Source organism: Heteronotia binoei, chromosome 3 (genome assembly GCF_032191835.1).
Source record: "Heteronotia binoei isolate CCM8104 ecotype False Entrance Well chromosome 3, APGP_CSIRO_Hbin_v1, whole genome shotgun sequence".
Taxonomy (NCBI): domain Eukaryota; kingdom Metazoa; phylum Chordata; class Lepidosauria; order Squamata; family Gekkonidae; genus Heteronotia; species Heteronotia binoei.
The window spans coordinates 82,629,473-82,656,461 of NC_083225.1; the positions used below are offsets into that span (position 1 = coordinate 82,629,473).

At 41.1% G+C, this 26,989-nt stretch overlaps 1 protein-coding gene across 2 annotated transcripts in view; it reads right to left on the reverse strand.

Moving 5' to 3' along the window:
* DMD (dystrophin) overlaps positions 1 to 26,989 on the reverse strand; it is a 1,885,017-nt gene that overhangs the window by 1,330,160 nt on the left and 527,868 nt on the right. For both annotated transcript variants that reach the window (XM_060234097.1, XM_060234096.1), the window contains exon 7: positions 16,810 to 16,928. In XM_060234097.1, the coding sequence (XP_060090080.1) occupies positions 16,810 to 16,928 (119 nt within the window). The remainder of the gene's footprint in view (positions 1 to 16,809; positions 16,929 to 26,989) is intronic.

The following is a 26,989-nucleotide window of genomic DNA, read 5'->3' on the forward strand; positions in this document are numbered from 1 at the left end:
GATGTTCTGAACTTATAATTATCTTCTTAGGACCCAATTTATCTCCTATGCTGTTCTGTTTTTTTCAGGTTACTTCAACTACTGGGTATTTTCCTCTTCTTCTACCAGCTCTTGCATTGCCCTCTTTTTCTATGGCTAGCTGCTATTCATGACTTTCTGTGGTGAAGAAATATCTTTTTACCATTCATAACCCTGTGGAAGTAGCAATATGCTGTGAATGAAGAAGCCAGATCAGCAGTGCCACTGTGAACTTGCTTGCCTAGACCTGCCCTTTTCATTAGTCTTATGCAGTCACCATTTTTGTCATTGTCTATTGCATCCTTAGGTGATGTTGGAAGGCAGGGAGCTTCCAGTTTCCTGTCAGGTCTCTCACCTATTTCTGCTTTCTCTCACCTATTTCTGCTTTCTTAATTTTTCTGAGCAGTTGTAAGTACAAAAGGTGGTCCCCAGGTTTCTGGGGTGGTCATTCTTGTGGTCCCCAGGTTTCTGAAGAGTATTGTATGCAACTCAGAAAGTCAGTAACTTGAGCCACCCATGTAACAGTTTAATTCTATGGATCATATCATGTACACAGTATCAACTCACAATAAAGTCACTGGGCAAATTAAATGGTATCAGGAGTGGAAATCTTATTAGCCAAGAGGCAACAGCCATAAAGCTCACAACCCTTGTGTCAATAAGGAAACTTCCACTAGTTTTCCCACTAGTTCAGTGCTGCTTCAGAATCAACAGGATGCAATGACCATCTTGAATCTGAGTTTCTGATCTCAATACATTTGTAAAACAAAGCTGGAAAAAAGGGAAAGAACCACTATCTTTCCTGAGATGGAAAAGGCAAAGCAATCAGTTAATGCAGCATGACAGCTTTTTTTTTTGCTTCAGACACCTTCACATATGAAAAATCAACTCCTGCTTTATTCAAACATTTTTATCCTATTACCATGATGATTTCTTCAGACGAGACCAATAGCAAACTACAGGGAAAACAGAAAAATGAAGCAATAAAGCAGTGAAAGCACTGATTCATCATTTTAAAAAAGATAAAAGCCAAAAAAATAGTGGCTGTTACAGTTGAGGTTTCATTTAAAAACATTTCCTTCTCTATATTTATGAGTCAATTTATTTTCACCCAATTGACCTGTTAGCAATTTAATTATGTATAAAGTACTTTATAGTAAGTAACTATTGCAGATTTTAATAGACTTTTTAAGTTACTTGAAGGGTATTAAACTGATATGACTTTTTAAAAAAAGAACCACAATCAAGCCAGGGTCTTCAATACAGGGAACAAAAGATATGTTTAAAATTTGCATTTTACTTTGGGAACTCCCTATTTCTGGAATTAATATTTATTAAGTGTGCATATATCAACATATTTATACATCTCATATTAATACACTTTTTTTTGGCTTGTTGTCTTCTACAAATCAAACTGAATACTAACAACAAATAGACAAACTCCTTCCTCTTTATCTTATTTCCTTTCTTTACCCGATTTCACCTGATCCCCATACCACTTTTTCTAATTCTTATTCTAATCATAATTATATTCTTTCTTTTTTGTTTCCAAAACTTCTTTACTTCTTTTACAGACTTCCATCTTTATATACTTATTTTTTAAAAAACTTTAACTTTCTTCTCTTGTGCCTGCAAAAAAAAGCTGGACAGGCTTACCTCCAGAACTGGGTGCTGCAGAAAACTCTACAGTCAGAGGTCCTTGGGGGGGGGGCACACCCACCACCTCCTTGCTAATCCATTGGCTTTAACAGTTCAATTTCCATTTTTCATTCCCTATTAGAATATGGTATTCTTTTTATGAGAAAAACCACACTAATGTGTGCATTTATGTTGTAAATCTAGCAGTATTCTTATTCTGGTCAATGTGCCCCTACCCTGCCACTAAAGATTTTTTATTTTATTGATTGATTTGATTTATATCCTGCCCTCCCTGCCAAAGCAGGCTAAATAGATGTGACCTATGTTTCTACTCTTTTTTTCCGCCTGACTGGGTGGCTACAGAGAATTTTTTATCATTAGGTTATTGTTTATCACAACTTAGAATCATAAACATGCAACCAGAGGAAAAGAGGATAACTTTTAACCATATAGTGAGATGGTTGTAATCATACACCTGTGTTCCAACCTTTGCAGGTGGAAAGGTTCATTTAACCACATGAATGAGTGCTACAAATAAACTGCTTCTCATGAGGTTGCATTCCCAATGTAGAAGTGCAAAAGCTGTGATAAGTTAGTAAACAGTTGACTATAACTACAAGCAAGAGTTTTAATCACATGCACATACGTACACATGAACAGCATGGTTGTCTTTATAGACCAATCAAACAGCCATTCACACTAGTTTCCACTCTGTAATTTGCTTTGTGATGGTGACAAACCTATGGGAACCTGAATCTTAACAGCCTTCTCAGTGTCCTGATCAAGCAAATATTTGTTACCACAGAGTATTGTGCAAAATCAATAGGAGAGACCAATATAATAAGCAAAAAGCAAGAAAAGTAGTTGCCATGAGAGAACAGCAGTTAGTTTGATTTACATACTGCAAAACCCAGGTTTACCTGCCAGATTCCAAACCCAGCCATGTCAGAGTCCCACTTTGCAAGTAAAGTTGAAATGAATTTAAGAGAGAACTGTGGCTTGGAGACATACCCTATGGCACTACTGAATAGCATCAGATTACACAATTCTAGTTTTTCCAAAGGTAAAAATTAGGGGTGTGCTGTAAGGAAATGCCCCTAATTTCCTGAACATCATAGTTGCCCATCTGGTTGCCAGAGTGCCTGGAGACAGAGCTCTCACACATCTGCCAGAAGGGCATGGGTTTGTCTACCAGACTGTAAAGGACTTATGAATACTAACAGCCACAATGCTAAAGCAGCGCTCCTGGTCCCTTGAGGAGCACTAGCAAGGAGAATGAATGGTTTCCAGTCGCTTCGGGCGAATGCCATCTCTATCTTGGAGCAGAAGAAAGTGCGCTACTAGGAGCTATCCAGGCCATGCGGTTTTCAGCCTTGACTATAGAAGCCACTTTGGGAGGCTAACACCAGCTATCTTCCAGCAGTGCCAAGACTCCATTTCAGCAAAGCGGGAGGTACACATACGCAACAGATGTCACCCATCCATGAGGCAATCAAGGTTATCCAGGCGTAGACCCTGCCGGACCACCCGAGCCTTTGTCCAAAGGAACCCAGGGCAAAGACTGGTGGCAAGAAGAACACTGAAGAAGAGGAAGACCATCTTCAACCAGAGCCAAGTTCTTTGTATAAACCGGGTGTTACCTTAGGCAGTAATTTGGCCATCTATTGTCACCCTTTTAGATAATTTTGATAGTCTTAAGCACACCTCCATCAAGTAATTTCCCCCATTCTTCTCTCCAACTGTCATCCTGGAGCCTCCCCCTTGGCCCATGGTCACCTGTACAGCCAATCAGGTAACCCAGGCCCAAGCTTGTTCATTGGTCAGTTATAGGCATCCAATTAGGTGCCACCAATTAACTTGCTATTGGCTACTACAGCAGTCCAGCCCTTATGGTCACTGTAGAGCCTCCCCTTTTTTATCCCTCATACCTCCCATCCCCTGAGGGTCCAAAGTAGTCCTTATAACCTGTGACCCAACTCCACTCATGTGTGCATCTAGCAGTACCCCAGTTCCGCTGTCTAGATCCATCCCAGATTCTTGGCCAGTTTTGGGCCCATTTCCCCCATTTTCTTTCGTCACCATTGGAGCCTTCCTTGAAGACTACGATCGGTAATTATCACCCTGTTTGTCTACCCATGTGTTGTCTCTATCTCTCTCTCTATTTTTCTTAGGACTGTATGTTTGTTTTGTGAATTACTTGTCTTGTATGTAAGCCTATATTTTTCTGGAATAAATTTTAATTGTTTTTACTCAATTAGAGTCCCTAATATTTTAAGCATTAATTTCTGGACATGGAATCCTGTATACACAGATAAAAGATCCTTATTAAGCCAGGTGCCCACCTGACAATTCCCCATCCTCGTTTTGAGGGCATTTTGGTTTACAGTGCACACACACAAAAAATCAGTACTATTTAGGTATACTGAACCAGAAAAAATATCGGTATTTCCCAATATTCCTGAGTACCCATATTCATAGGAGACCAAGTCCTATGAAGAAGGGTTGAAGGAGCTGGGCATGTTTAGTATGGAGAGGAGGTGGCTGAGAGGTGATATGATCACCATCTTCAAGTACTTGAGGAAGAACTTCCTGACTGTTAGAGCAATTCCTCAGTGGAACAGGCTTCCTCAGGAGGTGGTGGGCTCTCCTTCCTTGGAGGTTTTTAAGCAGAGGCTAGATGGCCATCTGACAGCAATAAAGATCCTGTGAATTTAGGGGGAGGTATTTGTGAGTTTCCTGCATTGTGCGAAGGGTTGGACTAGATGAACCTGGAGGTCCCTTCCAACTCTATGATATTCTGTGATTGTATTCTATGATATCAGTATGAGGATTCAGTGAATATTTGGGATTGTCAAAAGTTCTTTGCATGCAGACCTGACTGGAACTCTCCTGCCTAGAAGTTTAAACCACTGGTCAGGAGAAGCTGGTTCTAGGATCCACGTGCAGCAGGGAGGCCTCTTGCTGCCACACGGACCTGGCTGGAAGCCTTCTCCTCCACAGTGATTTAAAATGCCAGGCAGCAGAAGCTGACTTCAGGATCTGTGTGTAGTAGGGAGGTCTCTCTCCTCCACATGGAGTCCTGGCTTGAGAAGCCCACTAGCCAAAGTGAAACAGAGCTCTCTGCTCCCTCCACCCCAGTTGTTCCTCTCCTCGGTATAGCTAACCTGACTGAAAGCTGGAAAAAATGGCTTTTATTCAGGCTCAGCTATATTGGTAGCTGAATCAGATCCTTTGACCTGTATTTGGCTGAATTAATACCTAATAAACACATATAAGGTTTTTATTGGGTATTTTCCAATTCGGTTTATGCTAAGGGCACATCCCTAGTACAAAATATAATGCTATTAACACCATATTTGCAATCCCACCCAAGATTCAAAGCCACTTTCACACATGCTGGATAATGCGCTTTCAATTGTAGAGATCACTTGAAAGTGGATTTTGCCATTTCACACAGTAAAATTCATCTGCAAAGTGCATTAAAAATGGATTGAAAGTGTGTTATTTTATATGTGAGAAAGTGCCGCCATAATTGTTCTCTCTATTTTCTTTAAAGTAGATGATTTTGCTTCATGGAGATATCTGTCTCCTAATACATCTTGGACGTGGATATACATTTAGATATGTCCTATCTGGTTGGGGTCCTTAAAGATGTTCTTTTATCTCTTACTGGTTCATGTAGTTAGATAGCAATAGTAAGATAAAATACATTTAAGGTGTAACTGTTATTCAAACAAATGTCAGGCAAAGCAAATATTAATTTTCAAAAACAAGTGATTACTGCAGATACTTCTGTATGATTGATTAAGTCTTGCCATGGATTTTAAACTGTAGAGATTTGAGCACTAGGATATGGGATGAATGTGGACAAACAACATTAATAATGCTCTATGGCTGCCAAGTCAATTTCAAGCTTTGATTCTATTTCCTCCACCCCCATATTTTCATTCTTAGAGGTAATTACTGATGCAATGATATCTACAAGTCTGGGACCACCAAAGAGGAGAGGGAATTAAATGAATACAAACATTTAGCTTTAATTATCATAATACTTTTCATTTCTTTGAAAATGCCCTAGTTGCATGTCTTTTTCAAGCAATGTTGCTAAACAACATTCATCTGTACAACTGACACTGTACATGAAAGACTTGTTTCCAAATAAAGTACCAAAAAAGCCACCAAAATGCACCCCCATAGCTCTCTGAATTTCCATTAGATCTTTTTACAATGTTGTGCCTTATTTTTTTATTTCTCCAGGTCAGATATGACATCAAAGAAAAGGAACCTTGAAAACAGTAACAGCATGAGGAATGGTCAAACAATGATCTCATCCTTGCTGCCTGGGTAAACCCATTCTCTTATTTGAATTCAACCAATTCTCTTATTTGAATTCATCCACACCATGAAATGGCAACAATACAATGTGAATTTATGTGAATTTAAACACTACTGCTCAAAAAGTTACAATGAATGCATGTAATACCACGTGTGTCTAATGAACACATGTGTTGAGTAATTGTAATGTCCTATGCAATGCATGTACAGCTGAATATGTGATTGAAAGTCCACCCTGACTCAAGAACTGGTCCCCAGTTTCATTTGTAAGGTCAACACACACTTGCTACTTTTTACAAACAGATGTATGCACACACATGAAGGATATACATGTGTTCACTGTGACATGTGACCAAGGCTGCATTGCTGTATAAATCTGAGGTATAACCACACCATGAAATGGCAACAATGCAAAGTTTTCTATGTGGAATTAAACACTACTGCTTATACCTCTGGAGGGATATTTAATATATGTTTATTCTTTGATGGGTGCTATCTATCATCGATAAATTCTGTTTGTCAGTTCTTATTTCTTTCAAGGACTCCATTTTTGTTATCATATTTTTCCTTACAAACTTGAGTTTGATACATAGACACTGAGGGTAAAAAAAAAAGCTTGTTTTCTTCCTCTTTTAAAAGATTTATAGAATATACAATACTATGTAAAATTATTGACCACTGCAATAGATATTATGCACTGGATGTAAGTGCTCCATGTTGGTGACAACCTCATCACTCTGCTATACAAGTTAGAAGATACATTAAAATGTATTATTTTGGCAAAACATGCCTGCATGACTAAGACAGCACAAAACAGAAAGAAAGATCAAACTAATAGTGTTTATGTAATACACGCGCGAGATACTTTAGAATAAACATCATTGCTAATGATTAGGAACAGAAATAGTAAATTTGAAATACTATAATAGCCTATATTTAAGCAAAAGGCTTCTGAAAAGACAGTAAAAACAATATTATTTATTCTGAATCAATACATGCTGTTCACTCTTTATACAAAAAGATCAACAAGTCTGAATGGCTCCTTTCTCTCTTAGAATGTAAGATGGAAGCAGTCATTTAGCGATATTGAGACTAGCCCTTTTAGGATTCTCTAATGAATCAGGAAGGTCTATTTGCATATACTAGCTGTTATCTGTCTAGACTGCCAGAGTACATATAAAAATGTCTCAATAGCTGCAGCTGAATTAAGGAATAAAGTTCTCTTGAAATCCTATCAAGCCCTAGAAAGCGAGGGCCATCAAATCATTGTCAGGCCCTGTTTGCAGGCTTGTAGAGGTGGGGGAGAGGCAACAAGGTAAAGAGGCATCAGTGGGGCCTGCACTGGGGCTGGATGAGGGATCGGAGTGGCCATTGCAGATGCACAAGGGCCAGGTCCACCCTGGCCAGTCAAGCTGGGCCTGGCTGGCTGGGGAGGGCAGACATCAGGAGGTGGACCTTGCAGGAGGGGTTTTCCCTCAGGGAAACTCAAGGCCAGGACCTCTCCAAGGTAGCCTTCTCAGAAGTGCAACCTGTTCCATGCTCAGGGCAGGAGAGACAGGCACAAATTAGGAGTCTCAATGCATGAATAAGACGATGGTATAGGGAGGAAGGGTTCAAGTTTGTTAGGCACTGGGATATTTTTTGGAACAAACAGGAGCTGTACAAAAGAGATGGTCTCCACTTGTCCTAACAGGGAAGCAGGCAGCTGGCGCTTAAAATCAAAAAGGTGGCAGAGCAGTTTTTAAACTGAATCTTGGGAGAAAGCTGACAGGAGATGAAATGTCTCTGGTTTGGCATAACTCATTTCAAAGAGATGAAGAATTGGTTGTTACTTTTCCACAGGACAAAAGATTAGAGTTGTCCACTGTGACAATGTCAGTATGGACAGCCTAGCAAAGTCTCAAGGCAGCAGGAGGAAGGTTGTGAGCCTAACTTGCCTGGGAAATTATAGATGTTTATATACAAATGCTAGAAGTGTCCAAGGTAAAATCAGGGAGTTGGAATGCTTAGTTGGGGGGAAATATAGACATTGTGGATTGAACATATGAAGCTGCCTTATACTGAATCAGACCCTCTCCTGGGTCCATCAAAGTCAGTATTGTCTATTCAGACTGGCAGCGGCTCTCCGGGGGCTCAAGCTGAAGTTTTTTACATCTGTTTGCCTAGATATTTCAGAAACTGGGTGGAATGAGGAAAATCAGTGGGACATGATGATTCCTGGATACAAATTATATTGAAAGGATAGGAAGGGAAGTGTTGTAATCTTAGGAACAGGAAGTGGAGTAATCTTTCATTGAAATGTGCCTCCATTTCTGAGAACTGGAAGGTAGCAAATGTCATCCCCATCTTTAAAAAGGGTTCCAGAGGAGATCCAGGAAATTACAGGTCTGACTTCAATACTGGAAAAGTTGGTGGAAACCATTATAAAATAGAGAATTAATAGGCACATTGATGAACAAAAGTTATTGAGGAAGACTCAGCACAGATTCTGTAAAAGGTCTTGTCTCACTAACCTGTTAGAGTTCTTTGAGGGAGTGAACAAATGTGGATAAAGGGGACCCAATAGATGTTGTTTACCTTGAATTAGAGATGAAGTGAAATTTAACCTGTAGGCCATAACAATAGAGATGACCAGTGGAATCGAGCATATATTTCCTAAAGGATTGTAGTAGAGCCTGTAACTTTGAGGGATGGTGGCTCAGTGGTAGAGCATCTGCTTGGGAAGCAGAAGGTCCCAGGTTCAATCCCTGGCATCTCCAAAAAAGGGTCCAGGCAAATAGGTGTGAAAAACCTCAGCTTGAGACCCTGGAGAACCGCTGCCAGTCTGAGAAGACAATACTAACTTTGATGGACCGAGGGTCTGATTCAGTATAAAGCAGCTTCATATGTTCATTTGTCCCATAGAACAGATGTTTTGAGTAGAAACATAAAATGTCCTTTAAAAAGATGGGTATGGAACTTATCTGTATCCCATCTTACTCCCCATCAGGGGCTCAAAGTGGCTTATAACATTGTATACTTTTCAATTCCATCCTCACCATAACCCTATGAGATAGGTCAGGTTGAGTGAAGGTAATAGGCCCAAGGTCACAAACAAGTTTTCAGACAGAACCTGGGTCTCTCAGATCCAAGACCAACACTCTAACTACTATTCCACACTGGCTTTCACTACAAATGGTGTCACATCAGAAGGATTCCAGAGACAATCTGAACCCAGTTGAAATAACAGCTCTCTCCCAGAAGCAGTAATGAGACTGAGATTCCTGGGGAGAGTCAATGCCATTCTTGATAGGATGAAGTGGGTATGGGCATACATGAAACTGACAGGAGGAAATTGCCTACAAAAAAAGTTTGGATTTAGAGGTGCAAGTTTATCAGTGATATTGAAAACAGTACTAGCCAGGGATCCCCAAAACATCACTAATAATTCCAGAGGCTACCAAGGTACTGAGAGGAGAGGTGAATGGCTTAGACTTGTCTCCAAAAAGCACATTTACTGATCATTTTGAGTCTCTCATGGAGATGGCAATAGCAAGCTTTGCCTGTGCGTGAAACAGCACCTGAGTCGAAAGCCCTTAGGGTTAAGTTTCAGTTGCAGGCACAGGGCTTAGTAAGGAGAAATCTTATGAAGATCCACAAAAACAACACCACACATCTTTTTGGAATAAAATCAACCCGCCTGGCGTTCGATCAAGTTGTCCCACAGCCCATTTGCTGGAGAAAACCTGGGAGTGGCAACTATCATTGGTAACACATGGGCGGATGCTTCTGAGTGGTACCCACTTGCCACCTGACTGAACCTGGGCATGGCCCCTGAGCTGGGCCACACACATGGTGGCTCACACCCCAAAGCCCTTAAGGGAGTCCATATAAAGGGAGGAGGTAGCACGCAGGCCCGTCTCCTTTGAATGGATCTGCCCCAATTTGCAAAAAAACCGCCAGCTGTGACAAAAAGAAACCACCAGAACCTGAAAAAGAGGGTGGGTGGGTATCCCACAAAAATTGCACTGCCAAGCCCACAGGCTCCCCGTCACCTTTACATGGTGCCTGCCAAAATTCGAACTAACCAGCCAGCTGGCCTCCCCAGATGAGGAGGCAGATCTGGATCGGGGCGGCTCGGCGGTACTGATGTTGTTGGACTTATCAGCAGCGTTCAATACGGTCGACCATCGGTTGCTGGCCCGCCGCCTCGCCGACGCGGGGATTCAGGGGTTGGCCTTGCAATGGCTTTCCTCTTTCCTTGAAGGTCGGGGACAGAGGGTCGCTATTGGGGACGAGCTGTCCCGTAGGCACTCGCTTGATTGCGGGGTGCCTCAGGGTGCGGTTCTTTCCCCGATGTTATTTAACATCTATATGCGTCCCCTCGCCCAGATTGCCCGAAGGTACGGGCTGGGTTGTCACCAGTATGCTGATGACACCCAGCTTTATCTGCTTATGGACGACCGGCCGGTCTGCGCCTCAGAAAATCTGGACCGGGCATTACAGGCTGTGGCTGGGTGGCTCAAGCAGAGCGGGCTGAGGCTAAATCCGGCGAAGACAGAGGTCCTTTGCTTGGGCTGTCGGGGTCCGGGAAGGGAAATACCCCTTCCGGTTTTTGGGGTACTTCTGGAGCCTTCCTTAACAATGGAGGCCCAGATAGCAGCCACTGCCAAGTCCGCATTTTTCTATCTTAGGCGGGCAAGGCAGCTGGCTCCCTTCCTGGAGCGCGACGATCTAGCAATGGTGATCCATGCTACGGTCACCTCGAGGTTGGACTACTGCAATGCCCTCTACATGGGGCTGCCCCTGTGCCGAACCCGGAAATTGCAGCTGGTGCAGAACGCCGCCACCCGGTTGTTATTAGGGCTCCCAAGGTGGGAGCACATTCAGCCGGGACTTCGGGCTCTGCACTGGCTGCCAATATCTTACCGAGTTCGATGCAAGGTGCTGGTCATTACCTTTAAAGCCCTATATGGCCTAGGACCTGCCTACCTGAGGGGCCGTCTCTTCCCACACGTTCCCCAGCGAGCACTAAGATCAGGAACCCAAAACCTCCTGGTTGTCCCCGGGCCAAAGGAAGCCCGCTTGAAAGTTACAAGAGACCGGGCCTTCTCCGTAATGGCTCCATCTTGGTGGAACCAGCTGCTGGAAGAGGTAAGGGCCCTGCGGGATCTTACTCAATTCTGCAGGGCCTGTAAGACATCCCTCTTCCGGCTGGCCCACAACTAATCAGCACTGAGTACTGAATATCGAAGACTGAACATCAAATACTGAACTTGTAACCGATGAGTGTAGCTGTAGGACCGCCGTCTGAGTTTAATGTGTATGTATATAACAATTGTTTAGATTTTTAACTGTAAATTATGAAATGTTAATTTTAATGTTTAATTTTAGATTCCATGTTAGTTTTATATGTTGTAAGCCGCCCTGAGCCACCTAGTGGGAAGGGCGGGATATAAATCTTAAATAGATAGATAGATAGATAGATAGATAGATAGATAGATAGATAGATAGATAGATAGATAGATAGATAGATAGATAAATAAATAAATGATGCAGGGCCAGCCAGTCTGAGGGTCCTGCCATTCTTCTGCTGGAACGAGGGGAGGGGGACCTCCTCCAGCCCTCCCCTGCCTGTGCAGCAATCTGGCCCCTTCAGGTGAGTCTTCACCACATCTTTGAGAGACTGCAGCAAGCTGGTAGACTGAAGCTGCTCTGTCACTCTGTCAACCTCCTGGTGCTGTAATAATGATCTTCCTTTGGGTCAATATTGGGGACTATGGAATTGGTCTCCTGCTGGCTTGCCATACTGTGGTTATGGAACACGCTGCCATAGTTCCTTTTCTTGGAGAGTTTGGGGGGCTGAGGCGCTCTTCCACAGCAAGCAGGATCCTCTTCCAAGCGGTTTCTGCTTGCCACAGGAGACCGGCGTGCCAACTCGCAGCTCCGAGGCAACTTGTGCAAAAATGGAGAGAAGCTCCAGGAATAAAAGGGCTCTCCACCTGGAACAAACCTCATGAGAAATCGATCTCTGTTAACCATGCCTCCAGGGATTTCACCTTGAACTGAGGGTTCCTTCTATCAAGCATAGCTAAGCCTTTTAAAAAGGCTCCCATCACACCACACCTCCAGGCTTCTGGTCGGATCTGAGAGAAGCCAGGAAGGAATTTCTTCACTCAGGCAGTCTCTTCCAGGCCACATCTCAAAGCTTCTTGTTGAATGGAGAGAAGTGTGTGGGGGGAGTCCTTCAGTCAGTCAGTCTCTGCCAGGCTACCCCTCCAGGGAGGGAGGAGGGATTCCTTTGGTCTGGCAGGCTGCAGCCAAAGCCTTGAGTCATTCTGAATTGGAGGCTCTGTCAGGTGATACTTCCAGGTTTCCTCAGTTGACAAAGAAGGGGAATGTGCCTTTATTTAGGCTGTCATGCAGCCAAGGCATTTGAAAAAGAGCTCCTTTGAGTCTGGTTCTATGAAAGAAAGTCTTTGGGTAAACTGGTGACAGAAAGAGCATGCATCAGGTTGCCAACATCCAGGTGGGGCTACCCAGGTGGTAGCTGGAGATCCCCTGCTATTACAACTGATCTACAGTTGATCTTAGTGAGAGAGATCAGTTCACCTGGAGAAAATGGCCTCTTTGGAAGGTATTATACCCCATCAAAGGCCCTCCCCTCCTCTGGCTCCATCACTCTGATCTCCAGGTATTTCTCAACCTGGATCTGGCAACCCTAAGCAGGCAGCTCTGTTGTGTGAACCCTAAGACACAGAGAAGCAGCACCATTTTAAAGCCACAGTTGGTACAATCTCTTTTGAGCCCTAATGGCACAGTAGAAATCCAGAAACAATACATTTTATTCTTCACTAGAATGACTATTGATGACACTGTAATGATTTTGGTCCCCCTAAAATCACTAGCATAAGTCCTTGGTCTCTGGGTGCCTAACGTTCAGGTCAAGAGGCTTGTTATTCTAAGTTGTAAATTGAGTCTCTGGCCTGGAAACTAAGTGTTTGGGTAAGAGGAGATAAGGACGGGTATGTGACCATGGCAAAAAGGGTTCAGCTGAAGCTGGTACCAGGCAGGGTGCCTCCCTAATTAAGAAAAGCATTCTATACAGCTGGAGGGGTGACAATCAGTACTATCCTAAATCACCACTTGATTAGCAATTAGTGGAGAGTGTCTTCATCACCTTGGTCAGGATTGGTTGCCAGGGCCCAGCAAATAATTGGAATATAACTAATTGTATATGGCCTAGGACCTGCCCAGTACCTACCTTAGGGACCGTCTCTCCCCACACGTTCCCCAGAGAGTACTACGATCGGGCTCACAAAATCTGCTAGTAATCCCCGGGCCAAAGGAGGCCTGTCTGAAATCCACCAGGGATCGGGCCTTCTCGGTAACGGCGCCTTACTGGTAGAACCAGCTGCCGGAAGAGGTGAGGGCCCTGCGGGACCTAGGGCAGTTCCGCAGGGCCTGTAAAACAGTCCTCTTTCGGCTGGCCTACAACAACTAACTGACACTGAGAATTCCTGGATGGAATTAGAATGCATTTAACAGACCGCTGGTTTTTATGTCTTATGTTTTATTAATTTATTGTTTTAATCCTTACTATGTAAATGTTTTTAAGATAAACTTATGTAAGTTTATGTGTTGTGAGCCGCCCTGAGCCACTTCGGTGGGAAGGGCGGGATATAAGTCAAAATATAAATAAAACAAATAAATCAATCAATAAACTGGCCATAAAGCATGGCTAGCTGAAGCTCACTTTGAGTCTGACTCCACTCAGACTTCCTGCATGTACCTGTGTGTTGTAATGCTGACTGACTGAACTACTCAGGCTTTGGCGGTGTCTCTGTGTGTCTGGCTGAATGCCAAGAATCTGCTGTCCTGCCTTGATTGCTGCTGGCTGTGTTTGGGTAACTATGCCAATTGTATAGCTAGGCTGGTGAAGCATAGGTGTTGTTATTTTCAGTCTCTGTTTGTCCTGTGAGCCTACCTCGCAGGGTTCCTGTTAGTCTCCCGGGAAGGGCTGGAGACCCCCCCCCCAACTTCCTGCCTAGGGATTACCTGGGGTGCTGGATGGCAGTACTACTGACCTAGGCTGAACTTCTACGGCTTGCAAGGGCCTTGGAGCACAGGAGCCTGTCCTAAAAGGGACTCCCTGCCAACCAGTGGTTAGAGCCGGCTGCTGTCAGGTAATGGTGTTCCATGACCGACACAAAAAAACTTTTGAGAGAAAGAAGTCTCTTCAGGCTCAGGAATGAGGTGAGGAAAAAGAAAATACATAATAGCAGTGGAGATCTTCTCTTTGCAGCGGAAAAAAGAATGGAGGGAATAGTGCTTCTTCTGGTCATGTGATCATTTTGGCAGGAAAGTGCCAGAGGGCAGAGAAGCTCTCCTACGCTATTAGAAAGCTTTGGAAATCTCCCCCCCACTGTGAGACTGCACAGAAGCTACGATAAGGAACACCACAATCTTGAATCTTAAAAATCTGCTTTCCATTTTTCTCCTACAGTTCAGAAATAAATTGTTATGGTCTTGGGCTCCTCTACAATTTAAATACAAAGGGGAAAAAAATCCATGTATGCTTATATTCAGACAAGTTGTGGAACAGAGTATAAGCCTTTAGCAACTAACTAGAAATGCAATATGGCAGGGGTGGCCAACGGTAGCTCTCCAAATGTTTTTTGCCTACAACTCACATCAGCCCCAGCCATTGGCCATGCTGGCTGGGGCTGATGGGAGTTGTAGGCAAAAAACATCTGGAGAGCTACCGTTGGCCACCCCTGCAATATGGTTTCTGTGCCTTTCACGGGTCTTTGCAAATTTCATAATGTCTTTTATTTTAAAGGATCTAGTATGCAAGCTGAATACATATTCCTTTTTAACTGACTTCTGTCCTATACTGTGAAACAAGGCCTCTGAAATAAATACTATTAAAATAATTAAGAAGCAGCACCACCATGGTTTATCATCCTGTTATCATGGTCATCAGACTCATCACAAATATCAGCGACTGTTCCCTTACTCAGAGATCTGATCTGGCAAAATGAACCTCATAAGAGGATAGCATTCTGAATTTGTTTCAAAGATCAGAAAGCTATCTTGAACTGTCCTAGGGACAGCCTGGAAAGCCAACAAAGGTCAAGTCCTTCCCTTAATATTGTCTCAGCATTGGTTTTCAGAGATTTACTGCTTCTAGATGTGCTAATAGCTATTGATAGACCTATTATCTTTTAGCACTAACTGACCGTGCTGCTGTAGTAGCATGGAATAATCCATTTATTGAGAAACAAGGCAATTTACAGACCAACTTCTGTGAGTGAAGGGGCATTTATTGGTTTCACTAGGATTCAAATGTTGAACACAGACAAATTGTTGATTGTAAGGAGATTGAGGAGCTAAGAGAAACAAAAGAATGAAGGAAATATATATACCCACAGTTAAGAGGAGTTGTGTATTATGTGAAAAGAACAAGATTCATGTTAGGGAGTCTGGTCAAAAGACAGGATGCCTTAAGGAAATAGTACAAAGTAGGCTATGGCTTGAAAAACAGGAAGGAACATCATAAAATAATGGATTGTGGAGAAACTATTAAAGTAAGGCCAAACTAGGAAATATGAAAGAAAGCAGCAGGTAAACAAGTGAGTGTTGAGGATAGTGTGACAGAGTCCAAGGTTATGTATGCCTGCTACGTTTACAATTACCTTGACAGTTGGCTTTTACCACCACTGCAGTACTGTTACCTAGCAACTCTAAGGAAACAATGATCTTGTCCTTAGCATAGCCGGTTATTACTGCCTCTCTTTCCACATTTGCTCCTTTGTAGATTTTCTTATTATTTATCTGTTCAGTCCCTGCTGACTTGCTTCTGGATCTGGTTTATGAAATAGTATTTTAAAACTATTATTAAAATGTTTAAATGAATTAGTTAAATGAATTGGTTCAATGAATTAGCATCAACTTTATTGATTTCTGTACTGTTTCACAATTTTATGCAGGAGTTAACTTGAGAGCACTGGGATAAACCTCTGACAACTGAAGGAATGCCCTTCTGCTCACACAAAAGGAGCTTCTGATCTAACCCTATACAGTCTTTTTAAATTCTTTATTCTAAACGTTTCATCAAATCGTTCAGTGTATTCTCTATACAAGAGCACAAAGAAAGGGAGACAAAATTCTGGAAACCCTGGTCACTATTGGGAATGATGAAACCAAGCAAATTGTATTATATGTGTTAATCTATTGTTTGGGTTCAGTTTAGGCAATGTGATGCGGGGGTGGAGAACCTTTGTTCCAGGGAAGACCTTTGAATACTCACAGCAACTCTGTCTCAATTATGAATAAAATGATTATTTACCTTAGAAATGCCAGCAGTATTTTCACTGTTGTACATAACAATTACTTCACAAATCAGAAGTAAAAATAACGATTTAGACTGAACACTGTTGCGGGGGGCATAAATCCCAAGCTCATTCCTAGTTAAAATAGTTTTAGAAATATTTATAAAGTTAAAGTTATGTAAAACTTCAGAAATGGTTCATGAATAATTGTAAAGTGCTGAAGAACTGCAGCTTCTATTGTAGGGAGTAAAAACTGAAAATCTAGGCACCTTTGAATAAAACAAGCTATTTCACCTTGCGGCATAAGAAAGAATGCACATTTTAAAATAGAAGATATTGTTCAAATCATTAGAATCTGAAGACAGATATGCTACATGAGTAAACAGCCAAATCTATAAACACCTGTATAGAGCACACATGAATATGGAAGTGCAAAAAACCCACTTTCCAATAGCAGGTAAGGAGGGAAAAAGATCTCCAGTTACAAAACCCCATTTACACTAACCTTCAGGATCAAGGAGTTTTTCAATCCCCAAATGTCGTTTTGCTATGTTGAATGCATGGTCTAATCTCTGTATGGCTGACTGTTGGCAAGCAACATTATCCCAGTCAAACAGATCTGGCCTGAAAAAAAAAGAATAGAATCACTACATTACTACTACAATAATACTCTTCTTTATGGAAGTTTACATTTTGAGTGCTGGAAAATTGCATGTGAGAAAAAAAAGTCTTCAAAATTCATGAGTCTCTCATACAAAATTAAACAGTCAAACAAGAAATCCAGTTGATATCAGGGAAATACTACATCAGTATAGAATGGTTCAGACAAGGATCAAATTACAACCTACATAAACAACTTGTGGCCTTGTAGTCAATGTTCCCTCTAATTTGTGGCGTCTTGTGAGCAAAAATTCTACTTTGTGAGCTACTGGCATTAAAGTTGTGAGCTACCACATAAATTAGCTTGCTCCAGGGCCATTTTTCCTAAGCTGAGACAAAAATGTATGAGCTGCAGGCTAAAAAATTGTGAGCTAGCTCACACTAACTCAGCTTAGATGAAACATTACTTGTAGTATTAATTACAATTCTTGAAGTGTAAATACTTCGACTAATTTGTGACACTGTCATTTTAGCTAAGAATTATTCACTATGACACCAAGTTTGTTTTCAAACCAACAAACGAAGGAAGCCCACCCCCCACCCCTAATATAATCAGAACTTAATCAGTAGTTCCTAAATCACAATTTATCCAGTTCAATCCAGGTACATCTAAGTGCATACGATTCATGCAGATTACAAATTACTTATCCTACACTCTCCTTAATCACCTGCCTCTTTAAACAATTGTCTTTTATGTATATTGAACATCCCTTGAGCTTGTCATCCAAGGCCCTGTTTCATCTCTTACTTGCAGGACCTCAGAACAAGCAAACAGCTATGAATAGAGCTTTCTTATTTGTGGTACCCTAGTTTTAAAATGACCATCCCTTGAATGCTCACCTGATGATGAATTTGCTTGTGTGCACTCTGGGTTGAGTTCCAGAGTTCTGATGTTATGACTTAGGACCTCTCTCACATTACCACCTATCTAATTTCAGAGTGTGGAGACACTCAAAGTAGGGCCTCAGAATATGATTGCAATGATCAGGTAATAAATCTAACATAATAATAATCTGTTTGTCACCTTGGTGGCCCTGATGACAGAAGAAAGGTTGTATAAAAACCCTGTAAATAAATAACCTGGGGTTTGTTTGGACACTGTGTGACACAGAGTGTTGGAGTGGATGGTCCATTGGCCTGATCCAACATGGCTTCTTTTATGTTGTTATGTTCTAACAATTCCAAATATGAGAGTAAATAAAAGCAAGTAAACTTGAAATGCTCTTTTTAAAACATAATTTTCATATGATGTTGAAACACTAGAAGGGCAAACTAAATCTCCCATGACAAATGGCCAAAGTCATAGAATTTCTGTTGAAAAGACCCTCCTTACTGTGACCATCTACATTACTTCAGATGGTGGAAGAACATTGACAAGAAATTTCAAATATGACCTCAGAGTACAGTGCACTTACTCATAGACCTGTCCATCAAAATGTATTCAAGATTATATAAATGTCTCATAATACATCCTATATCACTATAATTTGCATAGGTTATAGCATCAACTTCTATTCAAAGTTCATTAAATGTGCAAATTGACCACTGAGAAGCTCTTAAAGGCCTGCCATGTGTACATGCAGAATAATCAGGATTTCCTTCAGCTTTTCTATTTCAGGGTGCCTAGAAATGAAAATGGCTAAAGCTTGCAGAACAAACTTCGATCAGACATTTCCTTATCAGGGAGAATTTATTATGACATTGCTGGATGTTAAATGAATTCTACACAGAGGAAATAATACTAAATCTGTATAGTTTGAATAGGATTACACAAATTTCATAAAGTACATAAAGTGTTATAAAGTAAAAAATGTAGCTCATTTTTTAAACAAGCAGAGTGCATATTTGGTTAGGAATTATAATAATTGTCCTTACATTTTTTCAAATGCATGCAGTAAATTGCTCAGGATTTACAGAGTGGCAACAATTCAGAAACTCAACATCTACATCTTCTAGGTAAATATTCCACTGTCTAAAATAAGTAAAACAATTTCCTACTGTGAGAATAAAATTTTAGCAGTATATTACAGGTTTAAAGGAAAAGTATTATAATCTAGATTATATGGAAAATAATGGGTCACAATATAGTAAAAAAAAGATGAACCTTTTTTTTTAAAGAAAATTATACACATATTTTTGGATCAGAAAGTAAAGAAAGCTGAAATTTTAATTTGCATACATTGCAGGTTACCGTCTGAGTTCCTTGAGAGTGTTAATAAGAATGTTGATAAGGGTGATCCAGGAGTCATTATAAACTTTGATTTTTCAAATGGGTTTAGTCTGAGTACCTTACCAAACATGCTTGAGACAATTTAGCAGTCATAGAATAAGAAATTATTTTATGAATTTAAAAATATACTAAATGATGGTGTCAGTGGCAGCTCCCGTTTTCCCTGGGCATGAAAAATGCAACACCACTATCCCCAACCACAGCTACTGGCCACAGGAGCGCCTCTCTGCTCCAGGCAGCTCTGAAAGAGGTCAAGAAAAGTGGACAAAAATGAAGCAAGCAGGAGATGCAGGCAGGCAAAGCTCTATGTGTGACAGAACCTATCTAGAGGTGTCAGGAACACGACCTGGATGCTGGGTCCAGCATCAAACAAATTCATCTGGCTGTGAGCAAACGACCCCAAATTTCAGTAATATATGGACATCGTAATCACCTATTTGGTTGCCAGGGAGCCTGGAGATTCAACTCACACACATCTGCCGGGAAACGTGGGTTTTATCTACCAGAATATAAGAGACTTGTATGAGTAATAACAGCCTCAGCGTTACAACAGCACTCTATATCTCTGGAAGAGTGCTAGCCAGAAATACAGATGGGTCTCCAGCCGCTCCGTGCGTGCATCATCTCGGCCGTTGCAGTGGAAGAAGTTGTGCTGCAATGAACTGTCCGGGCAAGTGGTTTGCAGCCTTGACCATGAAAGCCATGTTGGTAGGCTAACATCATCAGCGACCATCTTCCTGCAGTGCCAGACTCCATGACAGCGAAGCAAGAGGCTTACGTACTCAACAGCTGTCACTTCTGCATAAGGCAATTAAGCTTATTTTAGGCTTATCCTGCCAGACTGCCTAAACTTTTGACCAACGGAACCTGACAAGAGATGGTGCCAGTAGAGGAGTAAAGAGGAGGAAGAACAGCTTCACTCAGAGCCAGAGTTCTTTGTATAAATTGGGTGTCACCTTAGGTATCAATTTGACTTTTCTTATAGATAACTTTGGATAGCTTGTCTAATCACCCCCACCCAATACCTCCACCCATGCCATGCCCTGACATACTGGAGCCTCCCCCTTTTCCCATTGTTACCTGGAAACCCAATCAGGTAACTGGGGCCAGGTCAGTTTATTGGCCTGATATGGGCATCCAATCAGATACCCTGGATATATTGGCCACTGGCCACCGCATAATCCAGCCCTTATGGATTATCCAGCCCTTTTCCTGAGGTCATGTACCAGCTGACCACCTGTCATCTGCCCCTACACCTCCTATCTCCTAAGGACTCAAGATAGTCCTTATAACCTCTGACCCAACTCCCCATAGGTGTGCATCTTACAGTACCCCAATCCTGCTGTTTAGGTACGCCCCCAATACCTGATCAGTTGACGGTCCCTTCCCCCATCTCCCTCATTTGTCGCCATTGGAGCCTTCCTCGAAGACTATGATTGGTAATTAGCACCCTGTTCGTCCATCCTTGTGTTAACTCTGTATATATCTCTCTATTTTTATTAGGTCTGTATGTATGTTATATGTATCCATTACCTTGTATGTGTGTTCTATAGTTTCTGTAATAAAAGTATAATTGTTTTACTTACTTAGTGTCCGCTGTAAATTTAGCAAGAATTTCTGGAAGTCGAATCCTGTATACATAGATTCTAGATCCTTTTGAGCCAAAGTTGCCCACCTGTCAATTCCCCAACCTCTTTGGAGGGCATTTTGGCTCACATGGCTGAGAACAACTCCTTAGGGGAGGAAGGACCAAGATAAACAAGCAGGATTGACTATAATAAAGGCTGTCTGCTTCACTTCACTTCCTGCAGCAAGGGTTATCCCACACGGACAGCTGAGGGGGATGTTGTAGCCAACAGGGTCTGCTAAATAAAGGCCAGGTATAACAAGAGGCATCATTTTCACATCCAGCAAGAGAATCTGGAATAAACAATTTTAAAAGACTTTGCCTATGCAAAGGTTCCAGATTACAGAATCATAGAATCACAAAATTGGAAGGGACCAACAGGGTCATCTAGTCCAACCCCCTGCACAATGCAGGAATTTCACAAATACCTCCCACCCCCACATCCATCCCCAATGACCCCCTACTCCATGCCGAGAAGATGGCAAAAACCTCCAGGATCCTGGAGGTTTTTGCCATCTTTTTTTTTTCCAACTGGCCTGGAAAAAAACTGCTGCCTGACCCCAAAGTGGCAATCAGCATTTCCCTGGACATTTAAGGAAGGGTCATGTTAACAAGCACTGATACAACCCTTCCTGCCCTCCATCTCATTATCTGCCTGATTCACAGAATCAGCATTGCTGTCAGATGGCTATCTAGCCTCTGTTTAAAGATCTCCAAGGAAGGAGAGCCTATCACCTCCCAAGGAAGCCTATTCCCTCCCCTCCCCAAACTTTACCTTCCTCAGGCTCTTCAGGAATTTCCAACCAGGCAGTGGCAACTCTGTAAACATTCCAATGTATTGTCATCACTGAAGTTTTCAACAGGCTGGAAAAAATGTCCTGCCTCTTTAATAGAAGCTTAATGTGTGGGATGGACAGCTAAAGTTTTTCACAGCATGGAGGTAAATATCTCATTAAAGGGACAGCCATCATTTGTATTTACTTATATGTAGAAAGCAACCCACTGATCATTTTCAGGAGGAAATAATCCCACATGCACCTCTTCCTTCCCATGAGAGTTGTGAGGACTGCTATCTGTGGCTCTGAGAAAAAGAAACTGACACCTTATAATTGACCTGGCCTTCACGCTCAAGGGATAAATTTCAGTCCAAGCCCCAAATCCCTCTAAGCATGTATAGCTGATAGTCCTGTTGTCATGCAGGTCCCTGGTGTTGGTGATGTACCACAATAACTGGAAATAATTAGAACCTTTTTAAGTTCAGGTCATTCCTAGAGATGCTAATCTTATGAATGAAATGATGTTTAGCACCAAGACATTTCAATTTAGATGTTTTTACAGAAGTAGTGTATAGAATATAAACATCTGAGTATACAAAATGGCTGAAAATATACTCCATTGGATTCTAGTTATTTCTATCTGGTTTCCATGTGAATATTGAATATTATTTGTATTATGAATATAGGAACTAACATTGTTTAAAAAGCTTTTGTTCTGTACTAAATTTTTGTGCTGTAGCAGGGGTGGCCAACAGTAGCTCTCCAGATGTTTTTTGCCTATAACTTCCATCAACCCCAGCCAGCATGGCCAATGGTTGGGGCTGATGGGAGTTGTAGGCAAAAAACATCTGGAGAGCTACCATTGGCCACCCCTGCGCTATAGGTATGCATACAAGATTCAGGCTATTGTTGATTTTTTTTCTTTTTTAATAAAAGTAAAATATATATATTTTAATAAAAGTAAAACAATAGAACTATTATATAAAAATGAGACATTCCTAAATTAATTAAGAATAAGCGCCACATCAGAGTTGTACTATCAAAAGGATATCTAAAATAGTAACTCCAACAGAGAATTTGCATACCAGGACAGTGGGAAAATATATTGAGGATGCTGGAAAGGAAAGCAAGATGCTGAGGGTGGGAGGATTTACAGACAATGTATAGCTTGCTTTTTGATAATTTCAAAGAAGTATAAATAAATATATTTTAGAAAGATTCTCTTATATGATAAAGATTACTAAAAGATAGATTAGAACATAAAATATAAGTGATGTGTAGTGAAAATGGAAGTATTGATTGTATTAAGCATCTCCCTCTCTACTAGCCTGGTCTACGTGTGCAGAGTGCTGAAGTGTTTGAATGGACTGTACCAACTCAGTCTATAGGTGAAGGATTACATTTTAATTATTTTCTACATTAATACTTTCCTGCAAGCAGAAAACTAACACAGCATGCAAGGGATAGGCTTTCTCCATAATATACTATTTTTTGTTATTTGCAGGGAATTTTTGCATCTAGCAACGTTTAAAAAAACCTTGATTCTCCTCACCTGCAGTCTGAGTGACACAGTCTGTTTATACCACTTCAGCATTCTAGCACCTCATTCTGCTGCTTGAGCTGGCTAGGCTTATAATTTCTGCCATCAAATACCCATGTGGAAAAAATTTAGGACTTTTAATGAAAAGATTATGTGAACATAAGAACAATATAACAAAAACATAGATGGGAGTTTAATTGGTTAAGGCTTTCCCCCCTTTTCATTACACCAACCCACAGTTCCTAAATTTGTTGTTACAATATTAGAAAGTGCAATGTTCAATCAACTAAGATATTGCATCCCTATGGCATAGGAGTTCATTATTTTGAGAATGAACTAAAGATTTTAAACAGAGGTCAAAATGCCATTCCTTTTAAAGAATGTATACATTATCGAGCATTCATAGAATTCTTCTGAGAGGTATTTGAAAGTATTTGTTAAAGGTAAACACAATATATTAGGTTGGGCTCCAGGGCAGTATTTCCATGGGGACAACGTGGTACATGACTTTCTCAGTTCCCTCCTCCTACAGCAGCCCCAAATTCAGCTGAAGTCCTGTTTCTGGGGGTTCTCATCTCTTCCAGTAGCAAGATTTGGGGGGGGGGGGGGAGCAGTTCAGTCTATCATTGGAGGGAGGCGGAGATAGTCACATTTCATACCCTTTGTGCCTGAAATTATAAGTATTAATTACAGAATTTGTTTCTTGAATGTTATAGTAAAAGGTTGTTTCTAGACATATCTGTTTGGAAAGGATGAGATGAACTGCTAGGATAACATTAAAAAATGATGGAGGGTGCACTCAGTGACAGAACAAGCAGAATGCCCCAGGTTCAATCCCCAGCATCTCCAGTTAAACGGACCAGGCAGCAGGTAATATGTAAGATCTCAGCGTGAGAATTTGAAGAGCCACTGCCAGTCCAAGCAGACAATACTGACCTTGATGAATCAAATTGATTGTATAAAGCAGCTTCATATGTGTTCAAGCTATGCATGGATATAAAGAGAAAGTAAAGAGAGCATGGGGGAGCTTCACACAGGGCCTTTCTGTATACAGTCTTTGCTCCTGGTTTTTCCAGAACTTGAGGCAGTATGCCTTTGATTTGACTAATTTCCGTTCATTCTGCATATTCAATTATTCTTCAGCACTTTGTGCTGGAAACTCAAGTCTCTGTAGATTATGCTTTCTGCATAATCATGGAAGAAAGTGTATTTTGAGCCCTGATTGCTCTTATCCTTTGGAGAAGGAGCAGCCAAGATACCAGCATGATACTTTGTCATAGAATCCAGTTATAGTGGATTTTGTTTATGATCTAATGATTTATAATGACATCTTGCAGCAAGTTTGTAGAGTATGTTAGTAAAACATATGAACTAATTGTGTGGGTTGTTACAAAGATTTATTTATTTCTCAGCGATGATTATGATTGCATTCTTAATTACTGGTATTTCCACATAATGGAAAGGAAATTATTTCCTGAATCCAAAATGAAAGATATTTAAATTGATGTTATATTTAATTAAACATAAATATGGTACATTTTTATTGTGAAGCAAATCTGGATTGTTTGATACCATTAATTTAATCCCATTGTTTTCCCCTTCTTTTTAATGTCATAGTAGCTGTGCCCATCCTCTCTCTTGTCACATAAAATCTTATTTTACTTCCAGATTAAATTTTGCTATTTTATTTAATTTTATGTTATTTACACTTTGTGTTTCCAACAGGGATTCAGCAGATTAGTGAATCAGTACAATTAACAAAATGAGACATTCAGTAACTAATGCATAGGATTTTAGAAGTCTGGAACCACCAAAAAAGAACTGAAGTATAGCATAAGTATTAATATAGTACATTAAGTGGTACACAATAGGATCCTACTACAATAAGCTATATGCAACTCAGCAGTATAGACCATAGTCCCAATCATTTATCCAGAAAAGTTTGTAAATTGTTATTTACACAGAAAGGGAACTGCAGATAAACCAGTGCAGAGCATCCTGCAACTATCCAAATCAAATGCAACATGGATTGTAAGTACTTTAGTTAGCATCTGTGTTTCATTTATTTTGTCCTCTGCAATATCCTGAGTTTAACTTGAGTGAATCTGCACAAGTCATTACCCACCTGCTGGCAAGATAGTAAAGTGATACTCCTGTGAGGATGGCTTTGGGCACCCACATAAGGGGGGGAGCTGGATTTTACCCAAAGGGTAACTGAAGGGGAGGGCAGTGACTAATCTTGCTCTACAATGTGATGGACTTCCGCTAGTAGAGATCAACTGGCACAAATTACTCTCCACATTCAGTCACAATTTTTAGAGAGTATCCTCAACAGTTTATAGTGACAATGAGAAAATAATGATGAAAAAATTGCATCTGTGGTATTCAGGGCACTAACTTTGGGGGGTGAATAGTTAAACTATGCATCTACAATATGAGCTATGCCAAGAAATGTTAAAAAGCCAGTTTTAGAATACTGGTATAATTACATTAATCAAACATGTTGCACCTCTGAAGGACAGCACTTAACCCAACACTCTTGTGGGTATATTGTTTTGGAGAAAAACTCGTAATTTGAAATGTAAAGAACAGGGCTTTTTTTGTAGCAGGAACTCCTTTGCATATTAGGCAACACACCCTTGATGTAGCCAGTCCTCCATGAACTTACAGTAGGTCCTGCACTAAGAGCCCTGTAAGCTCTTGGAGGACTGGCTACATCAGGGGTGTGTGGCCTAATATGCAAAGGAGTTCCTGCTACAAAAAAGATCCTGCTTAAGAACCACAACTGCACTGAGCTTTTAAACATCATTAGTAAGAAACTCAGAATTACTTCAAATTTATAACCAAATTACTGTCTAGCAGATGGCCCAGAAAAACAACTTACTGTGCCAGCAAAAAAAAAAAAAAAAAAAGGGGATGGGATATAGCTAGTAGTACAGGGGTGGCCAACGGTAGCTCTCCAGATGTTTTTGTCAACAACTCCCATCAGCCCCAGCCATTGGCCATGCTGGCTGGGGCTGATGAGAGTTGTAGGTAAAAAAACATCTGGAGAGCTACCGTTGGCCACCCCGTAGTAGTAAATAAACACATCTTGACAAATCTTGATGATGCAGCACATCCACACTTGCATGTGCGCACACACAATTTGTGGGAACATTGACTCCCATAGCTTCACACCTCCATGTCCAATTTTTCAAAATTTCAAAACATCCAGGAGCACTTGGCAAAAAGATGAAGAAGAGAAGTGAGACAAGCACTACTGTCTTCTACAATTTTTCTCACAATAAATGTAACTTTGTTTAGTTCTTCTTTTTTTTTGTTTCTACAACAATGCTTTAAATAGCATGGAAAACTTCACAATATACAAGTATTTTCTGAAACATTATAATCATTACTTGCAAATTTCACAGTAATTGTTCAGAAGCACTGTGCTGTAAAAGTAAAAGCTGGGAGCGTGACAATCTGATTCTGCTGGCCATGGAATTAATAGCAATTTTGCAGCAACGTAGTCAAATTAGCGTTACATTGGCTGAATTCAGATGGCTAATTTGGGCCAACACAGGAGCAGCCCACATCTGGATATGGTAGGTTCAAATTAGCACATCTGGGTCCCGCTTTGCTTCCATCCTTACCTTGGCCTCCGCTGTAGCTCTGCTACTTCAAAAAGCTACCAGGTTGTAAGTGGTAACAAATCACTGAAGTACTTCCGGGGTGCCTTTCCCGGCTGTCTGAATGGCTGGGGAGTGCCAGGGAAGTGTCGCTCATGTGTTTCAGTGGTGTGACTGCTCCTCTGGGGGGTGCACGCCCATCCCTGTTCCAGCAGCAGGTCACATACTGTCTGACCACCCTGGG